At 39.7% G+C, this 19,943-nt stretch overlaps 1 protein-coding gene across 1 annotated transcript in view; it reads left to right on the plus strand.

The window, feature by feature from the left end:
- Positions 1 to 1,726: 1,726 nt before the first annotated feature.
- TSPAN13 (tetraspanin 13) overlaps positions 1,727 to 19,943 on the plus strand; it is a 33,380-nt gene continuing 15,163 nt past the window's right edge. The window contains exon 1 of the mRNA XM_004743393.3: positions 1,727 to 1,985. Within this exon, the coding sequence (XP_004743450.1) occupies positions 1,923 to 1,985 (63 nt within the window). The 5' untranslated portion in view covers positions 1,727 to 1,922. The remainder of the gene's footprint in view (positions 1,986 to 19,943) is intronic.

The raw sequence follows: 19,943 nt of genomic DNA on the forward strand, positions 1-19,943 counted from the left end.
TCTCTATTAAAGCCCATAACTCTTATCTGACAATGCTTCTACAGCTACAGCTCTTGCTTGACTTTTGTAACTGTTTCCTAAATTGCTGGTCAGACTTAAGGGAAGTGGCAATTACGCATTCTTGCTAGATCTAAACTGTTCCACTATTCTTTATTGGCTTCCTTTAAACTTGTCCACACTTTTAAAAATAGCTTCTTTATTAAACTTTTTAATTATGATATTTGAATGAGCTCTATCCTTCCACTGGACCCTGACCAACATATTGGTAGCATTTCTCTGAGATAAATTAAAGACTCAACCCACACAGAGATAGGAGAGGGTATTACGAAGAAGTCAAAGAAGAGTTGCCATGGTTGGGGGAGCAATGAAGTGGTAGCGTATTGGCAGCATCCAGCAATGAGAAGAGGAAAAATAGATCTTCCTGCTAATTCCTCTTTAATAAGTCTCTGGCTTTTAGAAAGGAAAGCTGGGCAGCACTGTATTGTTTGAGTTGGAAGGTCATTTTCCAGAGTAATTTTTGGAATAGTTCTGAGTGTCTACAAAAGGTTAATGTGGAATACAAAAGCTAAAGAATCAATGAAACCTTCTTGGTGTGGTAGGGTTTGGAGAGGTAAAGAGAGCTTAGAAGCGGGAGCAGAAAACTACATGAACACTATTTTGATCAGCTGCAATGTTCTATTTAACATATATTTAGCATTTGCTTTCACATAATTTACTCAACATGAACCCTTAGGCTCCACATAAGTATCTGAACATTTCTTTATATAAAAGGAACCTTTTTTGGGAGAAGGTACTAGGAAACAACCAAGCCTTTATTGGCTTAGTTACTGCCTGGAACACAGCAGGTATTAAAAAACTGTTAGATCTACAAATACTAGCTGACATGCATTGAGCACTTACTTTGTGCCAGGCACTGTGCAAAAAGTGCTTAACATAATAACTCAATCTATAGGTGAGGGATCTGAGAATACAAGATTTCCAGAGTAGACACTCAATAGTGCCAATGCAAAGACTGACGTGAAGACTCTATCATTTAAAAAAAATTTGCACAATCCTTATTTGTGAAAAAAAAAAAAAAAAAAAAAGCTTATTGAAATTCAAGATTGAAAGACCAAAATTACCTCTCCTGATTTTCTCTGGCATGCACATATTCATAGTTACTAGTATTTTGCAAATCCTTGTAGAAAAAATTTTGACCTGACAGGAGTCCTCACATTTATAGGCCATGTACTTTACCTATTTCCTAAGAGTAGCAGAGATTTCATTCTCTCCTTTTATTTTTTCACTTATTTTCTTCTTTTCATTTTCCCTCACTGTGTTGTCTCTTTTAAATCTTTCACATTCATTAATTTATTTCTCCACCTATTCATTCAAACAAGGCTAGGTGCTTAATTTTCAAATCTCATTCAAAATGGTGCCACGTCATCCACCAGGGCCAAGAACCGAGAGGTGCTGTCATATTCTGCCCTGCCAGCGTGGATCTCCGTCGGGCCCCGCCCTCTTCTTCTCACCTGCTCCCCAGGAAACGACAGCGAGGCGGCGGTCACAAGCTCTGGCCGGGAGCTAGGTCCCTTACGGCCTCCGCCCCCTCCCCCTCGCCCCCGGGCCGCCCCGCCCCTCCCTGCTGCCGGCTGGCGGAGCGCATTTATTTGCATATTTCTACCTTTGTTCCCTGCCGGCGGCCAATCAGCGCGCGGGGCGAGGCGGGGGGCTGGGCGGGGCTCGGGCTCTGGCTCCAGCTGCGGCGGCCGCAGGTTCCAGAGCGGGTTCGAGCCGCGGCGGGCGCGCAGCGCACTGCAACCCCAGCCCAGGGCCCCCCACCCCGGCCTCGGCCAGGCCCCAAAGGCAAGGACAAAGAGGCTGTTCCGGAGGCTCCGCCCGAGCCACGTCTACCTGCCGTTGCGGGAACCACAGGCTCCAAGATGGTTTGCGGGGGCTTCGCGTGTTCCAAGAACTGCCTGTGTGCGCTGAACCTGCTCTACACAGTGAGTACCCTGAGCCCGGTCCTCCCCTCCCGCGGGCTTTGCACCTGCTCGGTTCCTCCTTGGTTTTCCTGCCTGACCAGCGACTCTGACTTCATTCCGCTCCCGGTTCCCGTCTTCCCACGCTCTGCGCGCCCCTGGCCTCCCCATCAGTGCCCGCCGGAGACCGGGAGCCGGCGCTTGTCGCAGTCTCTTCCTTTCCTTCATTGTGAAGCCGTCGTCTTTCTGGCTCACTGGCCACGGCGCTGCCACATTGCTCTACCCCGCCCCCTCACCCACCGCCTTGTTTTTCAGTCATTTGACCAGACCTTCCCACTTTCCCATCGCTGTTCCTTCTGATACTCCCTCCTGGCTTCCAGACCCATCTGGGGCGGATTTGGAGGCGGGAGAGCCGCCTCAGGTTTGAGGACAGTTTTGCAAAAATAGCGTGGTCTGAAACTGACAAGGCGGCATATGGATAGTGAGCATTTTGGTTAGCTCTGCGTGGTCTTGTGATTTGAATTGAGGTCACCGAGTAGGTTTACAGGATATCCGCAGCTTCCGAAGTTTGTTTCGTGCTTACATAAAGGACTCTCTTTTCTTTTCTTTTTCCTCTTTTTCTTCTTCTTCTTCTTTTTTTTTTTCTTTCTTGTTAGTTTGCTCATACTGGATGCTTTTTCCATGTGGTCTCCCATCTTATTAATATCCTAACTCCATTTTAAGCGAGATCCTCCAGTAAATAAGCAAGCCTCCACCTGTCATTTCTTTCTTTCTTTCTTTTCTCCTAACAAGCTTGGGCCTTTTAGTTTAAAGGGGCAGTCTATCTCTATGATTTTTGAGGCGCAATTCTGGGCGAACAGAAGAATGGGAGAGCAGGTTGACGCTTATCCATTGCTTACTACATCCCAGGATTTCGTTCCTTGTTCTGAAAGCCATCCAAGGCAAGGGGCATTGTCTACATTTTATACTTAAGATAATAGACCAAAAAGGTGCCCCCCCCCCCACTAAGTTTACATAGTTGGCAAGTCAGGACTAGAACCTAGACTGTGGGATCCAGATCTTTCCACGGGCTTCTCTCCCAGGTGGAAGAAACTTCCTATTCTGTCATCATCCCTCCATCCTAGTCTTGCTCCCTTCTATAAATACACCTGGCGGTTTGCAGCACCCACCCTGAAAACAAACCCAGCTCCCCTGCATTAGCAGAGAGCTAGGCCATCTGTGCAAGCTTAGGTTACATCCTTGGAATGGAGAGGCCTTGTGGTCATCAACAGAAGAGCAAGCCTGGATCATTTTACCATTACTGTTCCTTTGTATATGAACATGTTTGTTAAGCTTTGAAGGCGAGACAGTGGAATAAAGTCTGCTTTTCTGGCTAGTTGGTAGGAATCTAATCAGCAGGGTCACTGATAGTAGGCATGGGGGAGGGGAATTGAAAAACACCTGGTGATTCATCTCCTTGTAATTGGAGAGTGTGTCAAGTTTCCGAGCAAAATCCACCTTTGTCTCACCTGAAGCATGTTGATCATATTGATTGTTTATTAAGTAAGCGCTGACCACTTCTCCAGGTATTTTCTTTTATTAGCATGGAGGGCCTGCTTAGAACTTCAAATTCACCATTTTGTGCCCTGACTTTTGCTCCCACCCCATGATTTAGTCATCTGCTCACCAGACACTTAGCCTTATAATGTGTGCTTACAGTGGAAGATCTGCTTTGCATGCTTACCTGACTGAAACGTCTATAGAAATTAAGGTGCAATATATATACATGTACATAATACAGTTGATTTATATAGATTAATGTGCAGTATATATTAAAAGGCAAGTTATTTTTAAGTCTAGTTGTTTTCAAGATATGTCCCTTCTAGTTGTATTCACTGTATATTAGGAAAGCAAGGACAAAGGTGATTCTAAAAGAACATTTTAAGACTTACATAGATAATTCAACTTACTGATCTTCAAAGTGTATTCTATTGATTTGAATAGCTGTTGCAGTAAACCTTAATTAGAAATTTATAAGGCTGTAAAATGGTTAGCATCCTTTTAAATCCTAGACTTTTTAGATAAAAAGGATATTTCTTAAGATGAATTAATGTGTATTTCTTATATATTGTGAGCAAGCTTAAATAAGGTGAGCAGTTTAGATTGGGGGTGAATGAAAGGTAAAAAAGTTGGAACAGGTCTTAAACGGATGGCGAAAATGAGCCACTACTCTTACTGAGATTATGTATCTTCCCTCCTCTCTCCCTCCATAATTGAAGATGAGAATTGTGAAGTGATTGGGGGCAGGGCTGAAGTTGAAGACTTGGGAGATACTTCTAAGGTACAAATAGGTAGACCTTTCATAGGTTCCAATCTCACCAGAATAACTACCTCTAAAATTGCACAGAGTTGAAGAATTGAGTCTGAGGTCATTTCTAAAAGTGTTAGTAAAGCCAGGATTGCATATGGGAGTGGCGGGTGTAAAGGCCACGGCCTGCTTTTGTGTTGAAGTATTTTCTTGAGGAACTTAGGACTCTGTGAGCCAGACTGTCCACATGCTCAGGTGGCCTGCAGATGAGCCTCAGATGAGAGCGAATTCATGGTTGGACCAGAAAGCATGTCACTAAAATAGCTTGAAGGAACATCCCTCAAACTTGTCATGGTCTTCTGATCACTAGCCAAAGGTGCAGTTGATTCTTGTTATTTATGGTTTGGTCATTTTATTTTATTTATTCATTTATTTTTAAAGATTTTATTTATTTATTTGACAGAGAGAGTGAGATCACAAATAGGCAGAGGCAGATCTTAGGCTTCCTGTTGAGCGGAGAGCCCGATGCGGGGCTCTGAGTTCATGACCTGAGCTGAAGGCAGAAGCTTAACCTACTGAACCACCCAGGCACCCCTGGTAATTTAATTTAATTTAATTTTAAATATTTTATTTATTTGACAGAGAGAAACATAGCAAGAGAGGGAACACTGGGAGAGGGAGAAGCAGGCTTCCCACCCAGCAGGGAGCCCAGTGTGGGGCTTGGTCCCAGGACCCTGGGATCATGACCTGAGATGACGCTTAACGACTGAGCCAGCCATGCTCCCTGGGTTTGGTCATTTTAATCCATAGGATTCCTAGTACTGTGTAAGTTCGTGTAGTGAACATAAACTATTTATAGATACGGACGAAGAGGAGAAGCAGAATTCCTTTCCTTGCACCTTCATGGTGTTAGCAGAAAGAAGAAAACTGGCTTCAGAACTTTAGTGTATTTCAAGAAACTGAATGTTTGTTTACTCAATAAATATTTATTTGTTTATGACAGGCACTGTTCTCAGTTTGGGAAGACACCAGTGAAACAAACTGGGCCTTAAAATCAATATGGCTTTGTGAAACCTCTTTTTTTTTTTTTTTTTTTTAATTACTCTTTTCTTTGTATGAACTCAGGAGCTTTATTCAGTCAATAAACATTTGCCTACCGTGTATACTCTGCTGAGAACTGTGGGAAGTAATAAACGCATACAAAGACAAAAACCTCCCCACTGTGTGAAAACAGCATCTAGTTAGGATTCATGGAATGGGAAAATTAAGTGTGATAGGAGGGAATGACTTACTCGAGGTACCTTAAAATTTAGGATGAGGGGACATCTTTGTGGGTTAGAGAAGTCGGGGTAGTGAAGAAGTTATAAAGAAATGGGAGAAAATGTAGAAATAGCATGAATCTTTTTCATACTGCTTACGACATAAATGCAAATGAAAAGTACTTTGGGAAATGGCCTATTTTATGTTTAGTAATTTGTTTTAGAATACTTCTGATTGAAAATTCTCTGACAAAGAGTGACAAACAACTTTTTAAAATTGTACTTATGATTTGTGGGGAAATTTAAGATATGAAATAAGTATTATTCTAAAATATGTGAACATTTAGAAGATTTATAATTTATGTCCTTGTGCTTCCTTAGCAGAGAAGAAGAGACTTTTAGGAGTTGCACTGCTGATTTTTAGTATATGTATTAAATATTATATATATAATATATATTCATATATATGAATAGGGATTTTTTTAAAAGATTTTATTTATTTATTTGACAGAGATCACAAGTAGGCAGAGAAGCAGGCAGAGAGAGAGGAGGAAGCAGGCTTCCTGCTGAGCAGAGAGCCTGATGCGGGACTCAATCCCAGGACCCTCCCAGGACCCTCAGAAGACAGAGGCTTTAATCCAATGAGCCACCCAGGCGTCCCTATATGAATAGTTTTAATTGGGAATGTAAAGAACATAAGTACCTGATCTTAAAATGAGAAGGGTCATTTCAGAGGTTTCTTTTTCCATATTCATTCTTCTAAATTTTTTCCAAGTTTGTTTTCTTGATTTTTTTTTTTTTGAGATTTTATTTATTTATTTGACAGAGATCACAAGTAGGCAGAGAGACAGGCAGAGAGAGAGGAAGAGAAGCAGGCTCTCGAGAGCCTGACGCGCTCCCAGGACCCTGGGATCATGACCTGAGTGGAAAGCAGAGGCTTTGACCCACTGAGCCACCCAGATGCCCCTTGATTTTTTTTTTCCAATTTTTTTCCCCATAACTTTGCTTGCTTTGGGAAAAATTCCCATACAGCATCAAAAATTATACTGATTTATATCCTTTCATAGACCCTGATTTACAAGAATTTACATTTTAATATCCCTGAAACTGAATTGTCTTAAAGTAGATAAAACATACTATACATAAAGGTAAAAAAAAAAAAAAGTCTCTGCAGTCTATGGGAAGAGAAAGAATTGGGTTCAGGAAGAAAACTTAAGTTTGAATATCAACTCTACAACTTGCTTGGAATTTAATCTTGGCCAAACAGCTTCCTTTATTCAAGCTTCAGTTTTTCCATTTATAAACTGGTGATGATATTTTTCATCCTTCCCTCATGAGTTTTTAGGATAAAATGGGAAAATGTGGATAAATGCTTTGGATGTGCCACAGAAAGAAAAAATTAAGTTGTTACGGCTTCAAGAGGAAAAAGTTTATTTTAAATTTCTGAATTACAAACCTGCTTGTGATAATGAAGATTTTTTAAGCTATTGGAATTCTAGCACTTCATGAGAGCTGGTGTTGACTCAAGCAGGCTCTGTGGAGGCAGCAAAGTTGTAATATTAATCTTTTAGTTATAAGAAAAAAAGTGACAGCGGTATAGTAAGTAAAATATGGAATGATTTACCTATACATTTTTTTGAGTCTCATTCTGGTTATTAGAGTGCTGGAAAACTATAATTTTGTTCAGTCTTAACTCCAAAATAAATGAGAAACACTAGTATTTCAGCCAAAGAAAAATCTATTCATTGCTGTTTCTTTCAAATGATTACACTGTTATTTTTCAAAATTCTGATCATCGTTTTTCAAATTATTCCTGTTTAATACTTTCACGTGTGCTTAGGTTTGTGTTATTTCTCTCCGTGTTCTCGCTCAAACTACTGAATGAATTTAAAATGTTTAAGTGGTGCCTGGTTATTTTCTTGCACTTTTTATTTAAAAATGATTCCCTGTTTATAAAACCTGAGCTTTTCATGTGATGTTGCTGTGCTGATATTTATAGTCTGCCTTTTTGCCAAGTATGTTTGTAAAATTTCCAGCCTTTTGATTTAAAAACGGTAACAAAAATGTGCTATTTATGCCATTTCTCTACTTAGAGTAAGGTTATTGACTTTCATAAAGTTTAATGATGTAAGAGGCATTACAAAGAAAGAAACAATTCATTCTGGGAAAATTGTATTTCAGCCCATATTTGAAAAGTGAGGTTTGAATATTTTGGTGACTTGATTTGCATACAGTTTTAAGGGGTTTAAAAATGGGCCATTATCACTTCAAACACACACACACACACACACACACACACACACACACATACCCCACTGGTGATGGCAGGTGAGGTTTAGATCCTCTTTGTTCGTGTTCCCTTTCATCTGAATTTATGCTCCAGATTATGTTACCGCTGTAAAACAAGTGATCCAAACCCGTTTGTGATAATAGGTGAAAATTCTTAGAGAATCAACCCAACTTCCATACGTGTCTTTCGAGATCTTTCACCATCTGCCACTCCCATCTGCAGCCCTGGACATCTTTTCACCACAGAGAATTCCCCACACAAAATGCCCTTTGTTGCCTGTTTTTGCTGATCCTCTGCCCTCAGCCTAGAATACCTTGCTCTGTCTTTGTAAAGTTACTCAAATAAAGCCTCTTATTTCCTCAGTCAGAAGGCATTGTTTCCTCACATTTTTACTTGGGAATCTTACTACTTGAGTGCCACTCCAGATTAATTCAGATCTGTGGAGAAAGTGAAGGCATGTGGTTATTTTTTTCCTAGCTAATTCTAAATTACAGTGAGAACTGAGAGTCAGTATTGTAAGATTTTGTTTTACTTTGTCTTTGCCACTGACCATCCCAACTTTCCATATCGTAGATAGCTTTGTGTTTGCTTTTTACCCCAGCTAGATCATTAACCTTTTTTTTTTTTTGTCATTGTTGGCGGGGATCTTAGCTTTCTCTTTGCTAGATCCTTCAGGGTGTAGCATTTTCTTTAAAAAGAAAAACAAAAACAACTGTAGAGTGTATAGTAAAAGCTATACACTCTAAATACTCCTCGAATTGATTTTACAGAAATGGTTGTTCCCTTTCCACCACTGGAAAACATTCCTAATGAAAACTTCATAAAAATGATAAAAATTATTATAATATTTAATCAGAAATGATTAAATATTAGGGGTGCCTGGGTGGCTCAGTCAGTTGAGCATCTGACCTTTGGTTTTGGCTCAGGCTGTTATCTCAGGGTCGGGAGGTCAGGCCCTATGTTGGGCTCCAGGTTCAGTACAGAGTCTGCTTGAGATTCTCTCTCCTCTCCCTCTTCTTCTCCCCCTGCCCTCATGCTCTCTGTCTCTCTAAATAAATAAATAAAATCTTTAAAAAAAATTATTCAAAGTCAAATCTAGGAGGCAGGCAAATATATTAAAACATTAAAGTTAACATTGGGTTAAAAAATAATAATAAGTAGACATTACTTTTATATATCCCTGTTAGGATCTAATATGTTTCTTTTCTTTTTCCTTTTTACGATTTTATTTATTTATTTGACAGATAGAGATCACAGGTAGGCAGAGAGGCAGGCAAAGAGAGAGAGAGAGGAGGAAGCAGTCTCCCCGCTGTGCAGAGAGCCCGATGCGGGGCTTGATCCCAGGACTCTGGGATCATGACCTGAGCTGAGGGCAGAGGCTTTAACCCACTGAACCACCCAGGTGCCCCGGATCTAATATGTTTCTTAAAATACTCTTTTATCCTCTGTTGTTGGCCAACCTTTCATACACTTCCCGGGTTTTCCTAAAATGTTTGAAGAACAAATCCACTTCCTATAAAATTGTACTCTAAATCATAGTTGGCTAGGATTTTTTATATTATTAGTCTAATACATTATTTTTAATCTTATATAAATATAAGATGTTCCCAAATAATGTTTCATTTTATTCATTCCAAAAATAAAGATTAACTGAGCATTAAGAGAAATAAGCAAAGCAAACCAAAATGTGCTGCTTTCATGGGTCTTAAGTTTATGGTATGAAGTAGATGGTGAGCGAGTAAGTAAATAAATTATACATCATATGAAAAGGTAAGAAAGTGCTGTGGAGAGAAATGGCACAAGAAGAATGAAGTATGGTGAGGCCTGGGTGGGTAGGGGAGGAGAAATCCATATTTAATATATGGCCAGGATTCGCCTGCTTGGGAAGACAAACACTGGGACAAAGATTTGAAGGAGATGTAGGACAGATATCTGGGAACCGCATTTCAGATAGATGGAATTTTGAGAAGATCGAGGAAGCGGAGAATGCCTGGTTTATGCAAGGGACAGAGATGAGTCCATTGTGACTGGGACAGAGTGAGCAGGGCATGGAGGGGTGTAGGATGTGAGTCAGAGAAGGTGTGAGATGCAGGTATGAAAGCCTTGAGTCCCCTGGAAGGATAAGAGCTTTTCTATAGAGTGAACCGGGTAGCCCTTGGTAGCTTTGGGCCTGATTTTTCCTTTAAAATGTTGTCTGGCCACCGAATTGAGAATGGATTATAGACCACCGCAGTGGAAGTAGTGAGATTATATGGAAGGCTACTGCAGTCATTTAGGGAAGAGATGTGGAGGGCTTGGACTGGTGTGATGTCAGTGTAAGGGAGATAGTCCAATTTGGGGTGTATTTTGAAAGTTGAGCCAACATAGCTTTCTGGTGGATTGGAACGGGGTGTGAGAAAAACAGAGGAGCCATGGATTACTCATGATTTATGGCCTAAGCAACTGGTAGGATGGATCTTCTATTAATAGGAATGGGGAGACTGGGTGGAGGAGGAGGCTTTGGGAGGAAGATAAGGGGTTCAGTATTAGATGTGATTCCAATCAGATACCCAAACAGAGATGTCACCCAGTAGGGAGGCTGACAACAGTGGAGTTCAGGGGAGAGGAGTAGCTGGAAGTTAAAATCCTGGTGACCACCAACATAGAGAATGGGCTTTAAGGTTGATGCTGGATGAGATCCACAAGTTAGTGAGGATAGATGGAGAAATGCCGTCATCTGTGGTGTGAACCAAGGGGCCTTTTAAATAAGAGCTCAGAAGACAAGTAGGAACCAGGAAAGGAGCCCAAGAAGGTAAGAGGTAGAGGTTGGTTTCCTTGAAGCCAAATGCAAGTTATTTTAAGGAAGCAAAATTGAACATCTGTCTCAAATGCTGTTAAGTAAGATGGGGGGCTAAGACTCAGTTCTGGAATTGACCCATGAGGTTGTTGGAAAGAGCAGTTATCCTGCTTTTTATAGGGCAAACTCTGCCCCTCGACAGTATGGACAGGGTCTTCATCATTTTTCCTCTCCTGATGGCTCAGCACAGCCCTGGCATATGGTTGACATTTAGTTAATTGAATGAGAGAATCAGTGCAGGGCTGTTGTGCCTGTAACCCCACTTCTTGTCTACCAGAACTGCCCCATGGCGGGCAGGAGTAGGGGGGAAGTTGGCACTTGGTTGACAGCTGTGAGGGCCGCCTTGAACTCTTCCCCTTGGAACATTAGTCAGGATCCCATATTTTTGAATCCTTTTATATAACTTCTTCTTAGCAGGTATTATGTAACATGTATATGTGTTTTGTGAATAGAAAATCTGCTTGGCACCATGGAGAACATAAGGAAGGAAAATATGTGACAAAGGCACGTGGGGTGTCTTTGTGTCATTTGAAGAATAAAAACGAAACCAGGAACGGAGGTCCAGGATCTCCGTTTCTGGCTTCAACACTAAACGTGTGGGTATTTAACAGGATCTAGATTATTTATAGAATTTTCAAGTTTCTATCCAGATGTTTGGCGTCATACTAGAAACGCATGCTTGGTCATCGCTGAGCTGTTCTTCAGTTTTTGTTTGTTTGTTTTTTTTTTTTCCACATTAGGCAGAAGTTCAGAGGGAGAGTTCAGTGATCAAGTGTAATTGCTGGTGAGGAATGTTGAAGCAGGAACAGGGAAGGCTGTCTGTGGTCTTTGCTTTCCTCATGTGTCTGTGGATGCTGGGCTACATTTTGGTGGTATAGTCCCTCTGAATCTTACTCCTGTTTTAGATTTCTTATCCTTCACACTTATCGTCACTTCTCTCTCTTTAGTGCTGATAAAATATTTTTGAAGAACTTAATACAAAATCAAATCCAGTTTTGTCCAATGTTCTCTATTCCTCTTTCATCCTCAAAGCAATTCACTTACCCTGGTAGAATTCAGAGGCTAAAAAAAACCATGCAGAAGTAATGAGAAATATTTTAAGAATAGTTCAAGTTGCTTTTTGCCTCTTGTTTTGAAATGGGGTGGGTATCTGAAAGAAAGAAAGAAATTTTTTAAAATTATTTTTTAAATTTTATTTGACACAGAGAAATAGATCACAAGTGGGTGGTGGGGGGTGGGGGACAGGTTCCCCACTGAGCAGAGAGCCCGATGTGGGGCTTGATCCCAGGACCCTGAAATCATGACCTGAGCTGAAGGCAGAGGCTTAACCCGCTAAGCCACCCAGGTGCCCCAATTTTTACAAGTTATATAGAGAAAGAATAATCTGAGACATCATTAGGCTGAGTTTCTTTCCCCCAAATATTACTGTTTAGGGAAGAAGCATTTACCTGTCCTTAAAGCATAGTGAGCAATTTCATGAGCTCTTTGATTCAGCAGTGTATTTTGAGTACCTCTTCTGTACCAGGCACTTTGCCAGGAGCTAGGAATATCAGAAAAACATGTGCCTCGCTTATGTGGCACTTAAAGTATAGAAGGCTCTTTGAAAGAATTTGAAGTCTGGCTGGAAGTGGGGAATAATGGCTAATGAATTACCTCCAGCAGTCATCCAGGCTCTTCACGTCCTTGAATTTGTTAGCCTGGGATTTGGACTTTATTCCAAGATGAGAAACAACTGGTTGCCCCCCTGGAAAGGACCAGATCTTACTGGCTTTAGAAAAAGACCAAAGACCACTGTATCTGGAATAGAGTCCAGCCCTTGGTAATACAAATCCAGCTACTGCTGCTTAAAATAGTAAGCTTTATTATTTTCATGTGTCCAGAAGCAGGTAGTCTAGAGCAGGGACATGATTCAAGGGTCTTATCAATGTCCCAGTCATCATTGTGTTCCTTCTCTACCCTTCTTGGCTTGTAACTTTCTTCCTTTTCACTAAGTTGCATTGGCAACTCTAGGCATTATGATTTGCTCCATTCCCGAAGAAGGATGATACTGTAAAATGCTTTTTTTTTTTTTTTTTGGAAAATGCTTTTGCTTGGAAAGCTGTGTCTTTTGTTAAAAGTTTTATTGAGGTATTATTTATATACCATAAGCTGCATGTATTTACAGTAGAAATTTAGTAAATTTTGGTATATACATTAACCTCTGAACCCAGTGGCCACATTCAAGACCTTGTCCCCCACCGTTTGCTTATCCTCCCTTGTAATTCCTCCCTCCTGCTGCACAACCCCTGCTCCCAATCTGCAAGCAACCACTGACCTGCTCTGCGGTAGAGTTCAGGCTGGAGTTAAGTTTGGTAAGTCTAGACAGGCTGTTTGCAGACAGAAGATGGTATAGGGCATTTCTCTGGATCACTGATTTCCCTTCTTGTTTTGTCCTTCAAGTTTCCAGGAGGTCTTTTCAGCCAAAATGGGGGGTGCTTATGTTTTTTAAAAGCCTACATTCAAGGTGAAGTACTTTGTGTTAGTCTAGGTGGGGAATGTGGTTCTAATTGTGAAGGTAGACAAAAGCTCTGAAAGTTGGAAGATATTAAAAAATTTATGATCAACACTTGGGAGATGAAGCTTATATTAACCAGAATTCCTTATGGGTTTTACATGAGCTTTAAAGAATATGTTTTTGAGAGAGCACAAACCCTTGTAAGCATACATGGAATTGGGACATCCAAAGAGGTGGATTGTCAAGTATGGCTGGATCAAGGGGCTCAGAAAGAGTCAGAACTCTCTTGCTCCTTTTTTCTCAGCTCAGCTTGACACTGCTTACATTCTTTTTGAAGATAGATTTTTTCCATGTGCCAAAGTGGCCACTGGCAGCATCAATTTTAATTGTTCTTATAGCTTGGTATGCCAGAGGAACCCATTTATTTTCCTTTCAATATCCTTTCATTATGGAAAGGAGCAGCTGATTGACCCATCGTTTATGGACCCATTCCATGGATCAATCACTGTGGATAGGAGGCTGGGCAACCAGGATTGAGAGACCTATGTTGTGTGTCTCTGTGCTGGTGGTGGTCAGATGGGGCTGTAAAACACCATGATTAAGAGGCTTATAGGAGATGGATGTGCTAGGCAAAATATGTCTATTACAGAGGTCATTCCTCTTCTGGGTGGTACTTTTGTTCTTCTGTTCCTCCTTCTAGAATATGCTAGCAACTTCATCATTTGAAAAGTTTAGTGTGGTGGTTTAATATTTCAACACATACTTTTAAGCTAGATTATAAAGATCATTATGCACAACGTATTTTTTTCTTTGTTCTGTAATGGTGTTGCATGTATCCACAAGTTTACAAGTACATGCATGCTTATTTTGAATAATTTTATGTGCTAGAGTGATGTCGAAGATAAACACTTTCCTTCTTGCTCCCTTACTCTGGACAGTGCACTATAGACTTTTGTGTGAATGTCAGTGTATGTGCCAACATTTCTGGGGTGGATAAAGGGGAAGTAAAATGAATTTGGTAGTTAACAAATGGAAAAGTCATATAAGTAGAAGACTTCACTCTTCTGTTTTTATGTGGCTATGCAACCAGGTCTCCTGGGGAGTAAGTTGAAGAGATGCTATGCAAACCCACAAGGATCTGGCTACAAAGCAAGAACTGTATCTTAAGCACTATAACATTGTTGTTAGTATTATATCTCGGTGTTAAAAATTGCATAAATATAATGCTACACACACTATGATATGTTCCCACAGGGAGAAAAAAAAAAAAAACACACCAAGCAGAAAGTTTGCCACAGTTCTGCCTCCGTGTCACTGGGCATGGACTTTTGTTACTCTTATCAACTATAAAATGGAAGGGAATCGATGACTGGCCAGGTAGCCTTGGGCTTTGGTGTTCTGCGAATTTCTGCTATCTTGTGAGCCCTGGTTAGGATTGCCTTGTCTCTTCCACTAGCACCTTCCTCACAGTCCACCCTCTGTGAACTGTTGTGTCTGCCCCCACCTCCTCCTTTCAGGGCTTGGCTGGGGAAGTAATGCGAGTTGTAGTTAACTTTTCTAATCCTGCTTTGTGTGTCTTTTCCATGATAGCTCTTCTAATCTCTCTTTTTAGAAGCTCTTTTCATGCGATACACTTCTCTTTGTTTTAAAGAGAAAACAGGAAAGGTTGGTGCTTCCTGCTCATAAAAACATTGCTATCAACGAGTTAACAGATCCATAATCTGTTTTTATCAGTATTCTGTATCCCAAAGGAAGGAAACTATTTGTCATAGGTCTAAATTTACTTTCTATTACAATTGGTCTCATAGGAAACTGTTGTTAATTATCGAACAAAGGATTCTTGCAGTTCCTTTGTCTACCAAGTTCTAGGGACAAACTTAGGCTTTTTAATTATATAGTTAGAATTAATTTTATCAGAATCAATAATTTTTAGATCACTAGTTTGGAAGACTTCATATAGCCCCATTCTCTTCAAAATTACAAGCCAACCAAAACATATAATTACCACTACTCAGAAATAAATAGTTTCATTACTATCTTTAAAGGGTTTCTTTACAGTAAAAGTTAAAAAAACTCTGATAGGCAAATTTAATTAATTGAATTTAATTAAAGACATAACATGAACCTTTGGGTGGGATTTCTAATTTTAAAAATTAATTATGAATACTTGTGGGCTCTGTTTTGCAATGTGTTAGAAACATTAGCTACACAGATTGTAATATTTATGTTGTTTTCAATTATTTTATTAAAAGATATTTTGGGGGTTTATCACAGAATTGACTAGCCCAAATAGGTTTATGTTCGGACAGTCATACTGTTGTAGTTATAACTGCAGAATTTGTTTCGGATTGGACGGTTAGCTCAATGTTCTATTCCAGCTTACAGATGAGAATGTGTATTTGTGTGTGTGTCCACATGCCTATGCCTGAGACTTAGGCACAAGAAGGAGAAAAAGGGTGGTGTCTTTTTCACACATGCGACCATCCAAGTGTGACCAGTCCAAACCTTTGCTTTCTGTTGTAAACAAGTGAAGATATAACAGATCATTGCCTCCTGCCTTCAGGTGTATACTACCGTCATTTGAAAGCCTTCCTTTTTCCTAACTGGGAGCCCATCATAGGAGAGAATATGGACAGTCCTTGAAGATGCACAGATTAAAATTAATATGAAATATTTGAGAGATGATTGAGAATATCTTGATTTATGGGCCTGTGTTTGGGGAACAGTGGAAACAAAGGCTCAATGAGGAAAGTTGGACCAATTGACGGAGGAAAGCAAAATAGCATAATTTAAAATTGGTGCCATGGTAAGAAAGAAGCTGTTACATTTTCAAGGCTGGTTTTAGTTAGGAAATATTTCATGTGCAGAGAAGATATAATGGTAGACTCTTGGGAACCCAACAGGCTGATTCCACAGATGCCAGTGTTTTGCCATGTCTCCCTGTTTTTATAAGTTAAGTGTTACACTGCTAAAGGCCGCCTCCATCTCCTTTCCCATTTTTCCCCTCAAAAGTCATCACTGGGGGCGCCTGGGTGGCTCAGTGGGTTAAGCCGCTGCCTTCGGCTCAAGTCATGATCTCGGGATCCTGGGATCGAGTCCCGCATCGGGCTCTGTGCTCAGCGGGGAGCCTGCTTCCCTCTCTCTCTCTCTCTCTCTCTGCCTGCCTCTCCATCTACTTGTGATCTCTCTCTGTCAAATAAATAAATAAAATCTTAAAAAAAAAAAAAGTCATCACTGTTCTAAAATCAACACCTGTCATTTCCATGCACGTTTATGTACTTATGACAGTTTGAGATATTAGTCAACCACAAAGATGACTTTTTGTGGGGCACCTGGGTGGCTGAGTCAGTTAAGCGTCTGACTCTTGCTTTCAGCTCAGATTTGGGAGAGGGAGCCCTGTGTCAGGCTCAGTGCTGGGTGTGGAGCTTGCTTGAGATTTTCTCTCTCTTTCTCTCCCCCCACTTAAAAAAAAACAAAACAACAAAACATAAATAGAGTAACTTTTTGTGTGCTTGAAAATTTATTAAGTGGTATGCCTTCTATATTTATGTAATTTATTTGAAATTTATTGATTTAATAGAAATAGATAAAAATCTTTTGTATTCTACTGTGTGGTCACATCAGGGTTTATGAATGCCATAGTCATGGTTTCTGAAGTGGTTTTCAGTTTTTTACTGTGACAAGGCTGCAGCAAAATCCTGATGTATCATGTCTAGTTGGGGACATGGGTATTTCTTTTGGGTTTTAATCTAGAAGCAGAATTGCTAGTTAATAAGGGATATGTATTTTTAGTTTTCTTAGGTGCTTCCGGATTGTTCTATGAAGTGGCTTCAAAAATTACACTTTGACTTGAATGAATTATAGATCCTCTCAGTATCATCAGGCTTAATCCTGCCCAATCTGGTGCATGTGAGATGATTTTCCATTGCTGTGATTTTTGTTTTCTTGATTGTATAATGAGATTTAACATCTTTCAGGTATTGATTGCCTTTTGGATTCTTCCTTGGCAGATTGCCTCTTATTATCTTTGTCTGCTTTACTCTGTGCTTTTTGTTCTTTTGAATTGATTTGTGGGCATTTTTTGATATATATGAGCTCAAAATATCTTATAGTTTTGAGCTTATCCTACATTTTCTGATGATTTTTAAAAAAAATTTTATTTATTTAACAGAGAGAGAGAGAGAGATTGAGATCACAGGTAGGCAGAGAAGCAGGCAGAGAGAGAGGAGGAAGCAGGCTCCCCGCTGAGCATAGAGCCCAATGCCAGAGCTCAATCCCAGTACCCTGGGATCATGTCCTGAGCTAAAGGCAGAGGCTTTAACACACTGAGCCACCCAGGTGCCCCTGTCTGATGATTTTTATTGTGTAGAATCTTAAAATTTTAATGTGGTGTATAGAGTGATAGGTAAGAACACAGAATCTGCTGCCATACAGCTTGTGTTCATATCCCAGTTCTGTCCTTTCCTTGCTGTGTAATCTTAGGCAAGTTACTTAACATCTTTGTGTCTGACTTTCCCCATCTGGAAAATGGAGGCAGTAGTACTACCTACCTCTGAGGGTTATTGTGAAGATGAAATTAGTTAGTGAATGTAAAGCATTCAGAATACTTCCTTGCACATAGTAGACACTACATTAGTATGATACTTGATTGGGGGGGTTGTTTAAGAAGTTTTTCTTTAACTACAATGTCAAAACATTTTTCTTTATTTTTTTTTCCTAAAAGTTTGGTTTTATTTCATATTTAGGATTTAAATCTGTGGTGTGAGACAGTGACTACTATTCTTTTTCAGAATGTGCAGGTAATTATCACAGTGCTATTATTGAAAGCCTCCTCTCTCCCTACTGATTTGGAGTTTCATCTCCCTCCAAGCCTACACTGTTGGTTTATTTAGATCTGTGTCAACTACTTGGTTTTAATTATCGAACCATTACAACAAGTTGTTATATTTGTTTGAATTTTTAACTTAGTTTTTTAGTTTTATTTGTTTAATTTTACTGATTAAAAACATAAATAAAACCTGCCCCAAAGATGTTGAGTCAGGCCCAGGTTTTTCAGAGCTTGGTGAAAACAACAACAAATAGAGAGTCTGGAATGGTTAGTTGAAGGCTGATTTGCTGCTAAGATCATTTCTTAAGCATGGTGCTGGCAAAGGTGCCTCTGGGCTGAGAAGGAATGGAGCAGATACAGCTTTTCTCTTTAATCTTAAAAGATGTTCCTAGTCCTTGGGCAACAAGTGACATTTATTCTTCCATGGAAATTAATGGATTGTTGTATCAAGTTCCACCCTAAAAAAAGTTATTGAGACTTTAATTAGAAACAGATTGAATTTGGGCACCTGGGTGGCTCAGTGGGTTAAGCCTCTGCCTTCAGCTCAGGTCATGATCTCAGGGTCCTGGAATCAAGTCCTGCATCAGGCTATCTGCTCAGCAGGGAGCCTGCTTACTCCCTTTTCTCTCTCTGCCTGCCTCTATATCTACTTTTGATCTCTCTGTGTCAAATAAATAAGATCTTAAAAAAAAAAAAAGAAATAGATTGAATTTGTAGGCTAAATTGGAGGCAAATCGATGGCTTATTATAAATAAGTGTTCCCCCCATGAACATGTTATATCTCTTCATTAATGCAGTTTTTTGTTTGCTTCAATTAATTTCACAATTTTCACCTTGAAGGTCTTATAATACCTTTCTTAGATTTACTTATATATACCTGATATTTGTGGGGCCCATTAAAAATCACATCCTAAAAAAATGAATAACAAATTTTGGAGGGTGTGCATCAGGATGCTGTTGATGTTTGTGTATTGTTTCTGGTCATAGTAACTTTTCTCTATCTTACCAGTTTTAATATTTGCAGTCTCTTGTTTTATTTCTCATGTGGCTACTGCTGTTAATATGAATAATGACAGCTGTGTTTCCTCTGAAGCTTCACTCTTACTCAGTTGTCTAAGATCTCCACTATAATGCTGAATAGAAGGGGTGACAACACCCTGGTCTTAATCCTCAATTTTGAAGGAAATGTTTCTCAGGTTTTATTATTGAATATGATTTTTGTTTTGAGTTTTCGATAGCTATTCTTAATCAGCTAATGACATTTTGGGGGAATTTAGCCTTATTCTTTTTCTTAAAAAATAATTTTTCTGAAGGCCTGTCATTCTTTTCTTTTTTAAGGAAGCGTTATTTATCTTTCCTCTAACACGTTTCTCTTCTTTCTACTTTGGCTTTCCTCTATTGGCTCTTTTTCCAAGTCTCTCTTAAAAAATTTTTTTTTTGTCCATATTGTTTTTATCCTTTTATCTTTTTAGTCCGTTTAAACATCATAATTTTAGTTAGTTCATAATTTTGGTTAGTTCTATTACCTCAACTTCTTGGGGGCTCTAATTCTTCTTTTGCTGTGTCTGTCTTCTCTCTCTAGTGTAGTTCTTTTTTTTTTTTTTTTTTTTTCACTTATGTGTTTTGTGATTTTTGATTGACAGAAAAGTTTTTTCTTTTGTCTTTGGGACTGGTGTGAGGACTCTAATTTGCAGATGTCCCTCCTGAATTATTCTGGATTTCCTTCTGAGAGTTTTCCTTCCCTAGATCCCATCACTGCCTGTGATCAGCTTTTATCTGAATTGCTTGGTTGATTGATCAGAATCCATTTCCTACATGCCTGGGTTGTGACATTTAGACCCAGACTCTAGGCCTAGAGCTTCTCTTTCTGGCAAAACACTTTCTGAAGGGACTCAAATATCTTTGCTATCACCCTGGGTGTGGTAGTATAGTTTTTCTATAACACCTTACACTGAAAGTATAGCTTTCTAGAAATGCTCGTAAGTAGT

This window comes from Mustela putorius, unplaced genomic scaffold (assembly GCF_011764305.1).
Source record: "Mustela putorius furo isolate JIRA1106 unplaced genomic scaffold, ASM1176430v1.1 tig00003845_pilon_pilon_pilon, whole genome shotgun sequence".
NCBI classification, from domain to species: Eukaryota; Metazoa; Chordata; class Mammalia; order Carnivora; family Mustelidae; genus Mustela; species Mustela putorius.